At 22.6% G+C, this 17,594-nt stretch overlaps 4 protein-coding genes across 4 annotated transcripts; 2 read left to right on the plus strand and 2 right to left on the minus strand. All coding sequences in view use genetic code 6, as the record gives it.

The window, feature by feature from the left end:
* Window positions 1-2,859: 2,859 nt before the first annotated feature.
* TTHERM_00267860 (cyclin-dependent kinase-like Serine/Threonine kinase family protein) lies at window positions 2,860-5,593 on the plus strand (the record flags this gene model as incomplete). Its single annotated transcript, XM_001015921.2, has 2 exons — window positions 2,860-4,283; window positions 4,822-5,593. 2 exons carry the CDS (start codon window positions 2,860-2,862, stop codon window positions 5,591-5,593), a joined length of 2,196 nt encoding a protein of 731 aa, XP_001015921.2.
* A 1,360-nt stretch (window positions 5,594-6,953) lies between these two features.
* Window positions 6,954-13,345, plus strand: TTHERM_00267870 (hypothetical protein; the record flags this gene model as incomplete). Its single annotated transcript, XM_001015922.2, has 6 exons — window positions 6,954-8,715; window positions 9,105-9,526; window positions 9,587-9,961; window positions 10,014-10,826; window positions 11,034-11,179; window positions 11,239-13,345. The coding sequence occupies exons 1-6, from the start codon at window positions 7,179-7,181 to the stop codon at window positions 13,343-13,345; spliced, it is 5,400 nt and encodes a 1,799-aa protein (XP_001015922.2). The 5' UTR covers window positions 6,954-7,178.
* A 389-nt stretch (window positions 13,346-13,734) lies between these two features.
* On the minus strand, window positions 13,735-14,963 carry TTHERM_00267880 (EF-hand pair protein; the record flags this gene model as incomplete). The annotated part of the gene is made up of 3 exons (XM_001015923.3): window positions 13,735-14,255; window positions 14,448-14,542; window positions 14,677-14,963. The coding sequence occupies 3 exons, from the start codon at window positions 14,961-14,963 to the stop codon at window positions 13,735-13,737; spliced, it is 903 nt and encodes a 300-aa protein (XP_001015923.2).
* A 522-nt stretch (window positions 14,964-15,485) lies between these two features.
* Window positions 15,486-16,408, minus strand: TTHERM_000267889 (transmembrane protein, putative; the record flags this gene model as incomplete). The annotated part of the gene is made up of 3 exons (XM_012797606.1): window positions 15,486-15,542; window positions 15,626-16,023; window positions 16,087-16,408. 3 exons carry the CDS (start codon window positions 16,406-16,408, stop codon window positions 15,486-15,488), a joined length of 777 nt encoding a protein of 258 aa, XP_012653060.1.
* Between the last annotated feature and the right edge of the window lie 1,186 nt (window positions 16,409-17,594).

Consider the following 17,594-nt stretch of genomic DNA (forward strand, 5'->3'; position numbering starts at 1 on the left):
ACTACCATTTATTTATGTAGTAGCAAAGTATTTTTGCACAAAATGATAAAACTGAATGCTAATTATATGTGTCATAGCCAAATAAATACAAACAGCTATACAGAAAAAAATGTAATCAGAAAAATCAAAAATTGATTTATTTATTAGCTTATTAATGATTTTGTCTTGAGATAAAATAATAATTTTGTTTTAATCAAAAAGTTCATTCAATCACTTTTTGTACCCAATAAAATACTAACTTAAGTTATATTAACTAAGTGCGTAAATTAATCTTAAAAATAATTCAAATTTATGATTCTAATAATTAAAAATATACTAATTATATATTTTTTAGTGAGTGAATTATTTTTAATTTATTACAAGCTTGAATGATCAAACAAGTGAATGAAAAGATTGAGATGAAAATTGCTAATTGTTACGTTAATTTTTGGATTGGAACAACAAAAATAAAGATTTAATAAAACCCTTCTTTACAAAAAAAATGAAATAGTTGAAAAATACATTTTAATTAATATTTGAAAAATCTACAGATATAATGTAAGTGTGTTTAAATTCCTTGCGTAAAATCTATGATAATATAAAAAAAATATTACCTGACTTCCTAAATTAGCCATAAATTATTATTCCATGGCCTATAATTATTTTACATAATTTCTATTTCCTACAATAAAATGGAACCTTCCTAAATATGAAAAATTAATATAAATAAAATTAGATTTTACATGAACGAACTGTTTGATTTAAGTATGCAAAATTCAAAGAATTAATATTATAAACAACAAAAAAATAATAAACGAAGTTCTCTTATAAAAGTAATAATTAGTTTTCTTACATATATTTTAAGAATCTTTAACATTTTTTCATATTTAAAAGAAGCCTAAATGTTTTTTCTAGAAGTATTTATTATTATTATATTTCTAATAGCTATTTATTGATTGATCAATTAGATCGAACTAGGTATTTAAAAAAATTACATATTAAGCTAGAATATAGTATTATAACGCCTTTTAGTCTATTAGATGTTTAATTTAAGGTATATCTTGAGACTTAGTACTAATAGTTTAATAATAGCATAACAGAAATTTGAGTGCTAATTTTTTAAAAAACTGAATTTAAAAATAACTTTCACTACTATTTTGTTTTTTAATGAAAAAATATAATAATTTTTAATAAAATAGAATGTACTTATGCAAGTAAGTAAGTATGTAAATTTATAATTATGTATTAAAAAGCTGTTAATTTATTTGAACATAATTTAGATTAAAATAAGCATTTAGCTGAAAAATAAATTATTCATTTAAATAAACAAAAAAATTATCATCACAATTAAATATTTTTCTTTTTAATTGAAAAACTTTAAAAATATTATATTTTATTTCATAATTAACAAATTTTATTTGAAATTTTTATCTCAAATAAGTTTTTTTAAATTTTAATTCCATAAATAAAATTGTATTATTGAAATTTTAGTATCTATTTTGATATAATTTATTTACTATATAACCTAAAAAATAATAAGAAATAAACAAAAACCTAAAATTTTTTACTTTTTAACTAAGATATTAAATTTTTAACTAAGCAAAAATCACTTTTAAATATTTTAAAATTAAGAATTTATTTATTGGTTATTATTTAATAGGTAAGTAAGTTTAGTTAATCTAAATAAAAAAGCTAATTTTAATTTCAAAAAATTACTTATTTGCATAGTCTAAAATACATTTTAGTTAAAAAAATAGCATAAAATTTGATCTGTTGAGCATGTTAAAATAAAAGTATTCATTTTCAAAATTTTTTATAGAAAAGATTTGCTTTAAATTAATAATAAAAAAATATTTTAACTAAGTAAAATTAGATATTTACCTGTTTGTTTTTGAAAATTACTTTATTAGAGCTTAATCATTATTGTAACAATATTTTATAAGTTATTAAATAATTAGTATTTAAAATATTTTATAATTGAAATTTGATACTTTATTTTATTTTTATAAAATAAAATATAAATTTGGCTATAATTCTAATCAAATTAATAATTTTATTCTTAAATTATTATCAAAAATATAAAAATAAATATTTATATCTTATTGAAATTTTAAAAATTAATAATATTAATAATTAAATTAAATTTTAAACAATTAATGTTTCCTTAATATTTAACAGGTTTATTCTTGTTGATTGAAAAATTAGCTTATTCTAAATAATTTTATCATGACTAAATACTTATATAAATTAGATATTTTATTTTAAAAAGTTAATTTTGTTTTTAAAATTAATTATATTTTATTTTTAAATAATATATCTCGTTTGAAGTATGAAAGAAATGTATTATTTAAAAATAATTTTATATAGTTAGAAAACTTACTGGATTAAAATATGAAAAATCAGTATACTTACTTATTTACTGATCTTTTTTTTTTCATAAATACACCAACCAATTCAATATATTGATTTCTTTTAATAAAGATATTAATTATTCTCAAAATTTTAGTTAATAAATAAAATTTAGGAGATACCATCAAACTGAATTATAAAATTAGTTATTACTGAAAGGTAGAGAAGAATGAATGAACATTTTTAAGTGGTAAGCAAATAATTTAGTGTATATATATAAAGTATTAAATGGCTATATTATGTTTAGTGTATTTATAAAATTATAGCAAATTTACACATTTAGTATATAAATAATTAGAAGATTTAGCTATCTATCTATCTTTCAATCATTCATTCTTTAATATGTTTATACTTTTATTCAGTCAACCAATTATTCATTTACATATTTACTTTTTTATAGTGCCATCCATAGAATTAGGAAAGGAAAGTTATAATTCCTTCATCTTTCCTTAAAAATGAATAAATAAATTAATGAATATATTCATTAAAATTATTAATTAAATAGAGAGCAAATAAAGAAAAAAAGTTAATAAGAAATCAATTATTAAATTAATTAATTTTCTAAATAAGTTTAAATAGTTAAATATTAAAAAAGAAATATTCAAAATGGAAAAATATAATATAATTAGCGAGATTGGAAGAGGTGCTTTCGGTATCGTTAAGAAAGCTTAAAATAAGGAAACGAAGGAAATTGTGGCTATTAAGTAAATGTTGTAGGAGTATGAGACATGGGACGAGTGCATTAATTTAAGGGAATTGAAATCACTTAGGAAATTGACACACGTGAATATCATAAAACTCAAAGAAGTGTTTCGCGTCAAGAAACAGCTTTCGTTTGTTTTTGAATATGTTGAAAAGAATATATATAAACTATATGAAAATGCAAAGCAAGATGGAGCAACATCCCTGCCAGAAAACACAATAAAAAGCATAGTTTATTAAATTGCCTCTGCACTTTCATATATGCATAAACATGGTTTTTTCCACCGTGATTTGAAGCCAGAAAATCTCCTGATCTCAAGCGATGGGATTGTAAAGTTGATTGACTTCGGATTAGCTCGTGAAGTGCGTTCTCGTCCTCCATACACTGATTATGTTTCTACTAGATGGTATAGAGCACCCGAAATATTACTACGCTCTACTCATTATAATAGTCCAGTCGACATTTTCGCTTTAGGTTGCATCATGGCAGAGTTATATTTAATGAAGCCGCTTTTCAACGGTTCTTCTGAAATAGATCAGATATAAAAAATAACTTCAGTTTTAGGCACTCCCCAAAAATAGGATTGGCCTGATGGGTTTATTTTAGCCTCAACAAAGTATTATACTTTCCCTTAGTACCCAGCGATTCCTTTATCACAAGTTATTCCAAATTGTCCTCCTGATGCACTTAATTTAATCTCAGAAATGCTTAAATGGGATCCATAAAAAAGAATAACTGCTGCCAAGATACTTTAGCATCCATATTTTAGCAATGTAGAATTACCAGAAGAATTAACAGCTGAAAGCAATAGCAATTAAATGATACAATCCTCTAATTAGCCAGCAACTTTATTAGGGGGTGCCAGTTCAAACAATGCAGAGTCAGTTTGGAATCAGAGTGGCAACAATAATGCAAATCTAAACCAATTTTAAGGAAATGTAAATGCAAGTTAAAATGTTCCTGCAAATTCTCGTTTGGGTGGTCATTCTAATACAGCAAATTAAAACTCAAGCTAGTTTGGATTGAGCAGTATTAATAGCACAAGTAGCTACCATCTAGGCAATTACAACAATCATTAGCGTTAACTTTCACCTCAAACAAATTATGATAACAATTCTTTGAATACAATTAAACATGGACATGGTCATTTCCATTACTAAAGTAGCAGTCCTGATAACAGATATACTTAATCGTAATTTATTTATAAACTTTAAAAAATGTTTTATTCAAAATTCAAAGCAAATCAATAATAATGTTTGCTAATTAATTTTTATACATTCAATAAAGATAACTTAAAAATTAAATTCAAGCAATCAATCAAACAAACAAACAAAATCAAATTTTCTTAAAGTAGTCAAGTTAAAGTCAGTCATTTTGCAAATATAAACGAAATTAAATTACAATCAATAATTAATTTCTTAACAAATACTAAAAACACCTATGTTGGTTTTTGACTACTTAGTGCCTGCACAAACAAGATCTTTTTTTCAATAGATTGATTATTAAATTATTTTGATCCAGCAATTTGTCCATCCTGAAAAATTTTTACCAGCAAAATAATAAATTTATTATAAAATAAACTTCATAGATAAATTCCTAACTAAAATTTTAATTTTTAAGAAAATTTAACATTTTGTTAATGTTTTTGAATAAAATCAATTAAATTAGTTATTTCCTTTTTGAAGATAGTTTAGAAGTAAAAATATTTAATATATTATTTAAAATAATAGAAATAATCAAAGATCTTAGACAGACTTAATTGGTCTTAAAAACAATTTTGAACTAAATTAATAATTATAGAGATAATAGTAATTCAGTAATCAAAACTAAAATTAGATCTCAAAGAAATAATTTGATCCAATTTATGAGTTCTTAAATAATGATGTTAGAACAATAAACAATCCAAACACAGGATCTATATCAACAACAAATAATGTCAACAGCATTGCAAGCAATAATAATAACAACAACAATAATAATTTAGGAGGATAAATTATTAATCCATTAGAAAAAGGGTCTCGCTTTAGTGTGCCATAAGGAATAAGTTCAAAAAATATGATAGATGATGAAATCGAAGATATGGAATAAGAAATATTAGGTACATACTTACCAACAGGAGGCAATGTTTCAAGAGTTCGTAACAGCAATAATAACAATACCCTTTCTTAAAACAATAATGGTAGCACTCTTTTTGGAAATAACTAGGAAAACCAAGCAAGTATGTTCTCTAACCCAAGAGGAGGAAATAGGGATAGAAATGTTAAAGATAATACTCTTAGTAATTAGGATTCAAATACATTAGGATATGTTCCATCGGCTATTGCCAGAAATCAGCCTTCAAATCTAGATATTTATAGGTTTGACCCTAAACCTCAAGCAAATACATATAATCCCAGTTTTGCTGCAAATAATAATATGAACAATGGCAGTAAAATAAATAATGATATATATAATTTTGACAATGTAATTACAAATAACAGAAAAATTCAATTACCTCAATGATCAATATTATGAATGATTGATTGAACGATCTATTGAAGAGGTTTGTTTACCTTTTTATAGCAGTTTTTATCATCTATAGTTAAAATTTCCTTATCACTTAACTTAAAATAAATAAAAATTATTCAAAAAAACTTAAATATACTATAAAATAATGACAAAAAAACTAATTACTATATTTCATAAACATCTTGTCTTCCTCCACTTTAGATTTTAATTATAAAAATATTGCATCTAATTTAATTAGCATTACTTAAAGCTCTAAAGTATTCACCTATTCATCCATCAATTTAAATCTGTTAATCTTTATTGCATAAATAAATGTTTAACAATAAACTTTATCCTTTTAATATTTTAATGAACGAGCAAGTGAAAGTTAATATTAATGGTTTATATTACTTATATTGTGGATTTTTTTATAAAATTAGTTTTAGATATGTAAAAAATGTAAGAAGGCTTTTAATTTATTTTTGATTAATTAGCTATAACTCTTAAGCAAACTTTTATTTAGAGATATACTGAAATAAACTGTTTTATTTTGATTTTTTAGTATCAAATTTTAATTTAATTATTTTCTGCTCATTTAATTTTTTTTAAATCAATAAAATCAAAAGCAAATTATTTTAAAAGTAAGACAATTATTAAAGAACTTTTATAAAATCAACACTAAAAGTTAAAATAATTTATTTAGTCTTTTTGATTTTACTTTTTTTTATATGGACTTATACTGATGCTGCTTTAAATAGAGTATCAAACTCGAAATATAGAAAATTTAAATATTACTATTTAAAAATAGTGAGAAAAGATGTAAATATACAAATATTAAAGTTAAATATATTTAAAGTCCAATATCTAATTTTATAAAATGATATTTAAATATTTATTATTTTAATTTTCATTTAGAAAAGTACAAAGTTGCAAACCATAAATTTCTTACATAATTTAATGGATAATTTATTAATAGATACTCATCTTAGTTAGTTAAAAATTTATTTTTAAAATCACTAACATATTTTAATTTTTACAAAAAGGGTTTTGATATGATGAAAAAATAACCAAAATAAATCATTTTAAATTAAATTGAAATTAATTTTCAAATATACAAATTGTATTTAAACAAAAATTATTCAATATAACAAAGAAATTAAAATTAATTCACATATCAAAATATGTTAAATGCTTTTTTTATTATGAGAATATCTTCAGATTAATGATGAAAACTGACTACTTTTTCTAAATATATTTTTGACTTGAGTCTAAAACATATGTACTTATATATGAAATGAATAGAGATTAACATTAAGAAAGTTATTATGAATGAAAATCTTAAATAATAAAAAATATATATTATATTTTAGTGTGAAAATTTTTTTGGTAAAATAAAATTGAAAGTATTAATTAATATATAAATTAAAAGCAATTTAGGATATCAAATAGTAAGAAAGTAGCTTTTAAAAATATTTAAAACTAAAGCAGATAAATCTTACAAGCAGTCAATCATAGGTAGTATCTAATTAACTATATAAGTAAAGAAAACAATTCATAGAATAATAACAAAATAACTATCATATTTAGATTTTTTTCAAAAATGAACAGTGGATTTGATTAAGGTTAAAGATTTTAAGCATAATATGGTAGAAATAATAGGAATAAAGGTGCATATTACAACTAAGGATAAACAAATGAATAATAATACAATTAAGGAAATTAAAGATATAATAATTCTCCTACAAAATAGGGTCAATAATAAAATAAATTCAATTCTCAAAATTTTAACAATAATTATAATTAAACAAATTATAATGAAAGAGGAATTTCACAAAATAGAAATTTTAAAGATCCAAATTAAAAATTTAACTAGGGAGGATAAAGAAATTAAAGACAGCAAAATTAAGGATTTGATAATTAGCAAAATAGTAGATCAAGAAGCTCAAATTAAAGAAACTAAGGTAATGGTATTGATAGAGATTGGCAATAATCAAAAGTATAATAGAGATCTTCAAATTTTGTTAATGATAACAATTATGGTTCCAATAATTAGTAAAAATAAAATTATAATAGAAACCAACAAAACAGATAAGAAAGCTTTGCTACCAACAATGCTAACAATAATTTTAATTAGAATAAGAAATTTCAATAAAACTTTAAAAATAATTAATTTGCCAACATGAAGGGTATTGCTTACAGACCTCCTCCATAGCCCGTTAGGAGTTAGAATGTAGTTAACCAAACAAATAAACCTAAAAATAATGCCTAAAAAAAGCCATATGTAAACAAATAGATGAAAAATTTTATTAATGATAAAGAAGTAGATTCGCAGCACGATTCTTCAAATTAAGAAGAAGATATTGATGAATAGGAAGATGAATATACTGAATCATAGGATGTAAAGGAAGACTATGAATAAAGCGAAGATGATTAAGAAGGAAAGAGTTATGACAGCCAATCTAATGATTAATAAGATGAAAATGATGATAATGAAGATGAATAAGAAGCTAATGAAGACGAGGATGAAGATAGCTACCAAAATAATTAGGATGAAGATGAGGATGGAAGTTAAGATATTGATAATCCATCTGAGAGTGATAATTAAGAAAGTAGTGGATATGATGAAGTTAAGCATAACTAAAGAAAAGGACCAGTTAGAGAACTTGTAATTAGAAGAGCTGGTATGCAATAAGAGTTTGTAGCAGACAGTAGTAGTTAATAGATTGTGACTTAAAATTTTGCTTTAACTAATTCAGATGGAGATTAAATGACCATAGCTGAGTAAGCTAAAAATCTAAGTTCTATGTGCCATGAATCAATAGATGATGCTTCTTGGGAATGGCACTTAATGAATAGACCTTAAGCATTTGCATTCTTTGAAAAAAATAAAAAAGGCCAACCTCAAAAAAACCTTGCTATGAAAGTTTATTACAGGAGTGCTGCAGCAAAAGAACTTGTCATGAGTAATATTCTAAGTCCAATAGGAATTAAAAAAAGTGCAGATAGAATGATAAATGAAATTTTAGACTACTTTTTGTAGCCAAAAATAAATGTAAAGGAGCTTGTAGATAAATTTACTGATCGTTTAAGAACTTTAATAGCAGAACTTGAACCTCTTTCTCAGCATCTCTCACTTTGTAAATTTATTAAAATTAAAAGAGTTTATAATTTTTTGAAACATTTTTTATCACTTAAGCAACAATTAAATTATCAAAACTACAAAAAATAATGACAAAGACCCATTTTTTCATTTAATATTACAAAAAATGGCAGTCTGTCTCTATTACATACTCTTATCTAAATAATTAATACATGATCATAAACTTTAAATTGCAAATTTACTTTATAATAAAATTTTATAAAAATTTAAAAAGAAAAATGAATAATACTTGTGCAAAATTTTATTAAATATTAATTAAAATATTTTTTGCTTGATCTTTTAGTTTGCTATTCATTGCAACTTAATTTGAATATTTTTACAAATATAAAATAAATTTAATAAAAAATTTTCTTATTTTTATGAAAGATAATTCAACAAAGATGATGATAGAAATCAAAGAATTACTCCTTGTTGTAAACTTAGCTGGTATAAATTATTTCAGAAAATAATCATGTTTGAAAGATTACGAACTTGAAAATGGCTATAACGAGAAAAAACTTTTTGAATAAGTTTAAACTCTTTCTGATAATTTAATTATGACTTACGAATAAAACATAGTTAAAATATAGAGCATAATAGAAAAAAGCAAAAATGTAGATATGCAAACTCTCAAAAAGCAAATTTTATAAAATGAAAGTATTTACCTCTCTCCACTGATTCCAAAAGTTATTTCTTGGAGATTATTGCTTAGGTTAGATGATCTTACAAGTTTACATAAAATGGATGATTTATTAAACATAGCTTATGATTCTTTAATTATCGATGAATCTTTTTGTGCAATTTTTGAGGTGAATTAATTTATTCATTAAGTAATTTTTTATTTATTTTTTAATTTGGTAAATTTATAGTTAATTACATGGCTTACTAAAAAGAATTATTTTAAATATTTTGAAATGCTTAATAAAGATAAAAGAATTGATTATTTATCTGCTAATGCTTGCTTGCTTCGATTATCTAATGTAAGACTTAGCTATATTATATAGGAAAAGTTTATTACTAGATATACTCTTTAAAACTTGCAATTTGATTTGGATAGTCAATATGATAAAGACTCAGCTTAGCACTTCTTAGGGAAGTTGGGTTGCGATGTTGAAAATATTGATGATCTTGATAAAGTTAAAATTGATCCAAATAGATCTTATCTTATATCTTTAGCATAGTTGTATTGGCCTAACTTTTATGAAAAGATTGAGTGGAGAAAACCAAATAGTTTTAAAGATACAGTAAATTAATTTTAAATAATTCTCAAATCAAATAAATTTTTGAAATCTTAAGATAAGAAAAATTTTAGGAGACTCAGATATGAATAGATTCCCAGAAATTTTAGTAGAAAATATGATCAAGAAAGATCGTAAAATCCAAATAGTAACATAGTAACCTCCTGTCAAATAAGTTGTAAGCATAAGAGAACCCTAAATTTAGCCATAACCCAAAGAAGATAAAAAGAAAATACCTGTACTCAATTTGCCTATTAATAAATATAAACCAAACATTGTTGTATAAGAAGTAGAAAAAATAGAAGAATAAAAATAGAAAGTTTAATTTAATAATGAATAATTATAAAGACAAATTTCTGCTGAAGAAGAGAAAAAAGCTAAAGAAGAATAAATGAGAAATAAACTAATACAACGATGGGAAAAACTAATCAAGAGTAAATAAAGTTAGATTGTAAATGAATTGATTCAAATCGTAGAATACAACAACTAACTAGAATTTTAAGAATCTTATTTATGTTTAAAGTTCTTTTAAAAGTGGAAGAATTATTATAAATACGAAAAGTACAAGAATTAGCAAATAATTTGTCATGGTATCAACAACCCTCCAATTGTTATTAAAAAGAGCACTGTTTTTAGCAAACCAGCTCCTATGGAAATAGAATAAGATAAAAAGCACTAGCAAAAAGATTAAAATGCATTTTACCAAAATTTCTTAAAAGCATTTAACGAGAAAGAAAAATAAATCGGTCAAGAAACACACAATTTCTTAGATATGATATCAATTAACTTTTTAAAAGAAAAGAATAAAATGTTCACTCACTTTTATTATAAAATTACAATAATTTCAGATGAATAGAATCCATTAATTGAGGTATTTATTTATTTAATATTAATTTTGCTAATTCTTAATTAAATGCTTATTTTATTTTTTAATTATATTTATTATTTTAAGTTTAACTAACAGATAAGCTTTTTCAATAATAAATTAAAAATTATGCATGGTAAATTTGCCATAATATTCCTCATTATTTTGTTTATTTATTTGGTTGAAATATTAAATTTATATTTAACTATTTAGAATATGGTTAGTAGTCTTTCAAATTATCTGTCATAAGGTAAAAACACAGATTGTTCATTTTCAATCACTATCTAAATTGAAGATATTACTATTGAGTACACTCTTTAGCTTTAAATGGCTAAATATTTAGACAGAATTAATACAAAGTAAATTTTATCATTCTTTTAAAAAGAAAGTTTATATTTTTTATATTTATTTATTTTAGGCAATTAAGCGGAACAGATCTATTTATTTATATTTTCACTGAATAAGACGATGAACTAAACTAATAATACTACAGACACTTTAAAAAACATTTAGAAGCTTTGAGTAAAAATAAATTTTCGCTAGGATTTAATTTACTCTTTTTAAGTGTCAATGAATTTTCAAAACTAAATCAATCAAATTTTAGTACTAAATAATATGAATTTGCTGCTTCTAGCAGCAGTAATAAGCTAAGTAATCATTTGTTTGAATCACCTTCATAAGGACTATATCTTTAGAATATGAATAGAAGTATGTCATCTCATACAGCTTACTAAATGATGCTAGACATGAACTATACTAATCCTGAAGTTTAAGATAGTGAAGGATTTGTTCGTAGTGCTATAAAATACCTTAATAAAAGATTTGACTTGAAAAAAGATGTTGAATAAAACTCAATTTATTAATATTACAATGTTATATCATATACTTATGAAAATATTAATGGAAAGTGCATTAACAAAGATCCTTTTTCTGATAGAATATTTAAGGCTAGTATTGACTCAGCAATTGAAAAGAGCATTCACGTTAAATCTCCTTTTGGAAAAATAACCTTCACCTCTTTGAGTATTGAATTGTAAAAAATTAGATAAATTCTTGCATTCGGAAAAGATGTAAATTACTCTTCGTCATCAAAGCAAATACCTGGACTTCCTCCTCTTCCACCAAATAGTAGTGGACGTAATTTATACAAACAGCTCAAAGAATTTTTGATAAGAGAATAAGTCTTAGATGTCAAAAAATACCCAGATATGAAGAACTACTTTTATTTCAAGTACCTATTCAATAATACCATTTATTAGTTATTCGAAAACTTTTTAAGTATTATGGAATAATCCCACTTAATTCCATTTGATTAGCTAAATGAATTTTAGCAAAATTAATTAATTCTCCTGGAATAAACTTTGGAAATTGTGAAGGAACAACTAGATAAAATTTTCATTAGAGATTCTAACAAATCATTAAAGTAGTACATTAGAAAAAATTATTTTACAAGTTTCACCTATGAAAACGTGGTTTAAACTGTTGATTCGTATTACAAAAACCTTTTGGAAATATCATCTGAATTTGATTCAGATTTTGATAACGAAACTACTGTGGACTCAATAGACTCTAATTAAGATGCCTACCAAAGCTTAGTTAATGAGATGGTTGAAGTTATTAAAAACAACTTCAATTTTTCATAAAAAACTGATAATGGAGTAGTAGGAAATTGGTAAGCAGTGTTTATAAAATTATTAGATCAACTCATTTCAATATTCTAAGAAAATGATATCCCGATGTTTTTAAGTTAGAACTTTTAATTTAAATTTGATTGTAAACTAATAAAGAAAAATATTTAAGAAGAGTATTAAAAGTTGTGTCAATGGTTGAAAGATCTTAAGTAAACTAACGAATCATACTTAAATCAAACTACTCAAATTATTGGAGATTATAATCAATTTGAAAACTAAAAAGGTAATCCAAACAAGAAGCTTAAAAAAGAGTATGATTAAAATTAATCTACATTCAACGATTAGCAATATGTAGTTAGATTGTACAGTGAAATAATTTAATATAATTAAGAACATCTGCTTAATAAATCTTATTAAAAAACTTTAGAAAAAGAGGACTATCAAAATTAATAAGCACAAGGCAAGATAGATTAATTAAAATAATCTAAGCAAAAAAATGAAGTTAAAAATCTTAATGAATATCAAAATTAATAAATTAAAAATGATAAGCTTCAAAATTAGGTTTTGAAAAACGAAAAATAATCATCTCTATCTTATAGTCAATCTGATTATTCCTCACCAAATTCAGGAGATGAAGAAATTGAAGAAATATCTTCAGAATCTTAAGAATGCAAGCAAAACTAGATGTAAAGCGAAAGTAATAGCGAGAGTGATTTCAGCGAAGAAGAAAAACCTATTTAAAATAAAAACCTTAATAAAAGAAGGACGGCTTGCTTAGTTCCCAATAAAAAAGATGAAATTAATGATGAAGTTTAGTATGGAGAAAAAATAAAGAAATTAATGAGAGGAGAAATTGAAAATTCTCCAACTCATTTAGATGATTCTTTTGTTTGAAATAATAAAACTTTTTTAGTGAAAAATAATAATTAGTGAAATTAATTGTGATATATTTAATTTATATTCGAGTAAAGTGGTTGAATAAATTTTGAATTCAATTTATAAATTCAAAATATATTTATAAAAATATTTTATAGACTACAACAAAGTTGTTTAAAATGAAAAATATTTATTTTAAAAATTTACCATTTTTTATAATTTTAGAAACAAAAAATTTAAAGTGAAAAATTCAATTTTTTTAAAAGAAGAAAAACAAATTAATTTAGTAAGAATTTTAATTAGAATTTAATCTATTGAATCTAAAAAAACATATTATTATAAATTTTAATTAAAACAATTGACAGTTAATTTATAAAACTTTAAATTAAAAGAATAAATCAAATAAGTCATGGATAAGGGTCGTTGACAATGTAATAAACAAACTCTTCAAATTCGATGACTCCAGAGTGATTTCTATCTAATTAAGAGAATACTGCATTAAGATATCTCTTTTGAATTGGGATTTCTAATTTAATCAACATTGCATTCATCTCATCTAAAGTAAGGAATCCACTGTTGCTAATATCAAATTCTTTGAAAAGCTTTCTGAGAAGGAATTCGTCATTAGCTCCCTTAGTTTTTTGGATTAACTTTTATCTGATAGTTTTAACTATTCCTTTTACTTCTTCTTTAGTAATCGCAAGGTCATCATCTTCCTTTATGCCCCATTAAGTCTAAAGAATTTCGATAAAATGTTAGTCAGAAGAAATTCCTAGTCCTAAATCTTCATAGTAAGAAACAAACTCATCTCTTGTTATCAACCCATCTTAGTTTTTATGGAATTGAGCAACATATTCACCAACAAGCTATTCTCTGGTCTTGCTTCCAATTTAATAATCTTTATTTTTGACAACTTCAAGTCTTTCAGCTATTTTATATGTAAATTTTTAATATTTCTAATGAATTTTAATTGCTAATTAATTAAATCAATGATGATATTTTAATAAATTTATTTATTTATTAATATTTTTTTGTTAACAACTATTTATTTATTTATTCAATCAATTTAGATTTTCAGTTGCTTTTTGTAAGAATCCAAATTTTATTAATTTTATTATACCAAGTGAGAAGGGGTGCACTGCTCCTTTTTATTCAGAATCTATTGAGTCAAATACTTTAAGGACGAAGTTGGCTCTTCTTTGGTTCAAGGTTTAGCTTTTGTTTTTAAAAGAATTATCAGCAATATTTTCAAAATTTTACAAAATTTGATTGCAATTTGATTATTTTTCACTCTATAAATCAAAGAATGAAAAGATAACAATTATTAAAATTAAAACAAATTTTTTTACGAAATGCAAGATAAAAAGGCCAAATAGTTAACGTTTCCGTTTTGTTCAACGTCAAAATATTTAAGAAGACATTAATAATCAACATTCTTCAAAAAGAATCCGAATTTATTAAGACCTGCCTTAAAATCATCAAGATTAAGCTGACCATTTTATTAATAATCAAGCTATTCAAAAATCCTTCTTAGGTTTCTAACATTCAAACCTCCTTTTTATTTTGAGACATATAAGCGGAACTCAGTCTTTATTCTGTCTACTTAAACATTTAAACCAACACCGTAGAGAGACATTCTTATGACTTTTTAATAACCTAATTAATTACTTTCTTTTAATTTTGCTTAATAACTTTAAAACAAATATGTTTTGTAAATTTGTGTTTTTTATTAATCTGTAATATAATAAAGAAGTTATACTGTTTTAATAAATAAATAAATAAATAAATAAATAAATAAATAAATAAATAACTAACTAACTAATAATAATGAAAAACAAGATATATTTTTTCTTAAGTCTTCCAATCAACAGAGATCACATATACTTCCATCCATTCACAATCCACAACACTTATTGTTATTTTTTTATTTATTATAAATGAGGAGCAAAATCTATTAATAATTAAATTTACTACTTAAATGTTATTAAATTTGAATAAAATAATTATTTTTCCTAATTTTAGTTTAATTGGCAAGCAAAGATTAACAATTTTTCTAATAAATAATTGCAATTAGAATATTTTTTATTTAGAAAAATCTTTTTATAAAAACTTTTAGTCTTAATAAAAATTTATTATTATTGTTGAAATTAAAAAATATTCAATTTCTATTTTTAATAAGAATCTAAGTATTATAATAATTATGGATATTTTTGGGCTATAAAATGTCTAATAAATTATATTTTTTATTGAAACATTTAATGTATAAAAAACAACTTTCTAGAAATTAAAATAAATTACTTTATGAATTATGGTCAATTAAATTAAATGAAGTAGAAAATAATTGATAAAACAAAGAAAAAAATCTAATTTAAATAAATAAAATGAAATTTTTAAAGTATTAAAATTGCCTTATAAATCACTATTAATAGTAAATAGTAAATTATGTTTATAAATTTATTTGTGATTTTTGTTAAATTAATAACAAATATATTTTAATTGATGAAAACATATCAAAAATTTAATTGTTTTCTGCAATATTTTGTTTGTCTTTTTAGATTGCGAGAAACAATTTAAATTATTTATAACAAATTAAAGGTTTAATATAATATGAGCTCTTCTGCATGCTTTTATTTTTTTACTTTTTTTTAATTTTTAATTAACTTTTACATAAAACACAATTTTGATCTAGCTTTTTTCTAATTTATTTAGCTTTAAATCAGGTCAGCATTATATATTATTAATTAAATTAACAAAACTACCTTTATACTTACCTATGATTTTAATTAAAGACACTCTATATATATTTGAAATAAAAAGATTTTGTTATTATATATAAAAAATAGAATCCAGCTTATTAATTTAAAAATTGTATTTGAATAACATTGTTTTAAGCTATATTTGAATTCTCTTTATTATATTATAATCAATAACAGTCTTTATATTTTCTCTCTTGCATAAAACAGGTATTAATTAACTGAAAAAAAATATAATGAGTATCTAGCTCATAGCTTTATATTAACTTATTTAGAAGTATGAGTATGCTTAGTTTCTCTCTAATTATTTCTTCTATTTTAATAACATGAAAATACCACTAAAAAATTAAATTTTACATAGATATTTTTGCTTTTGTGAAAAATATTATTTGAGACGCAAAGTTTTTTTATCTATAAATTTTATATACTGAGCGATGAATTATTAATTATTTTTATTGAGATCGACCAAAATATTAGTATTAATGATAGAAAATTATAGATTTAAAATTCAGATTGATATGAAAAACTAGTTAATTAGAAGAAAGGTTATGTTGATATATCTGTTTTAATTATTTTTTTGGATTTTGAAATAACTGAAGTTTGTTGTCAAAAAAATACACATTTGATATGTGCCATTATTTTATTTTATCATTTATTTTAAAAATCAGCTGCAGATAATTTGTTTGATTTAATTTTTAGAGAGTCAGTCATTAATTAGATCAACTATTAGAGGAAAACGAAAAAATTTAATTGTCAAACAAAAAGAAGAAATTTTTATTTACTTTTTATTGAATTAATTATCTATAGTTTGTTTTAATAATGTTCCCAAGAATACAATTTTCCTCTTTTTTTGTTACTTCTTTAATCAATCTAGGAAAAAAGACATTAGAGCATTTTGAGTAAATGAAATCACATTTGAAACATTTAAATATACTCTTTAATATTTTTAAATCTAGACAATTTAAAGCAAATAATACTTCACGAGTATTACATAATTCAGTTCAAGATAGGGAGTCAAATTCATCAAATGTTTAAGAGTGTGTAATTTTGTGTTATTTATTATAATGTAATAAAATTTGCTGAGAAGAACATAATATGTGCTACTTAAATTATCTTTTACTTCGTACTTATAAAACTTAGTTTTTTACATTTATACAGAAAAATAGGGATCATTTAAACTATAAAATCAGCCAGAGCTTATTAAATGATTTTAACAGCATGGCAATAAAATTTCATTTTGTAAATTTAAAAATCTTGTCTACTGTACAACCTCAGACAGAGTAAATTTTAGTTAGGAAGATGTTGTCTTTTAGTTATGAGCTAGAGGAACTGATGTTTGGAGATGCAAGGTTATTAAAAAAAGTGGGGAAAGCAAGAAGAAAGAAAGAGTAAAAATATGAGCTCTTAAAATAAGTTTTTACCTACCCCTGAATTAAATATAATACGCTTTTGAATGTTTGCACGTTACAGAGGAGAATTTCTTAGGGGGTCTTACGTAATTAAAGATAAGGGAA

The sequence above is a fragment of the Tetrahymena thermophila genome (genome assembly GCF_000189635.1).
Source record: "Tetrahymena thermophila SB210 genomic scaffold scf_8254649, whole genome shotgun sequence".
Classification (NCBI taxonomy): Eukaryota; Ciliophora; class Oligohymenophorea; order Hymenostomatida; family Tetrahymenidae; genus Tetrahymena; species Tetrahymena thermophila.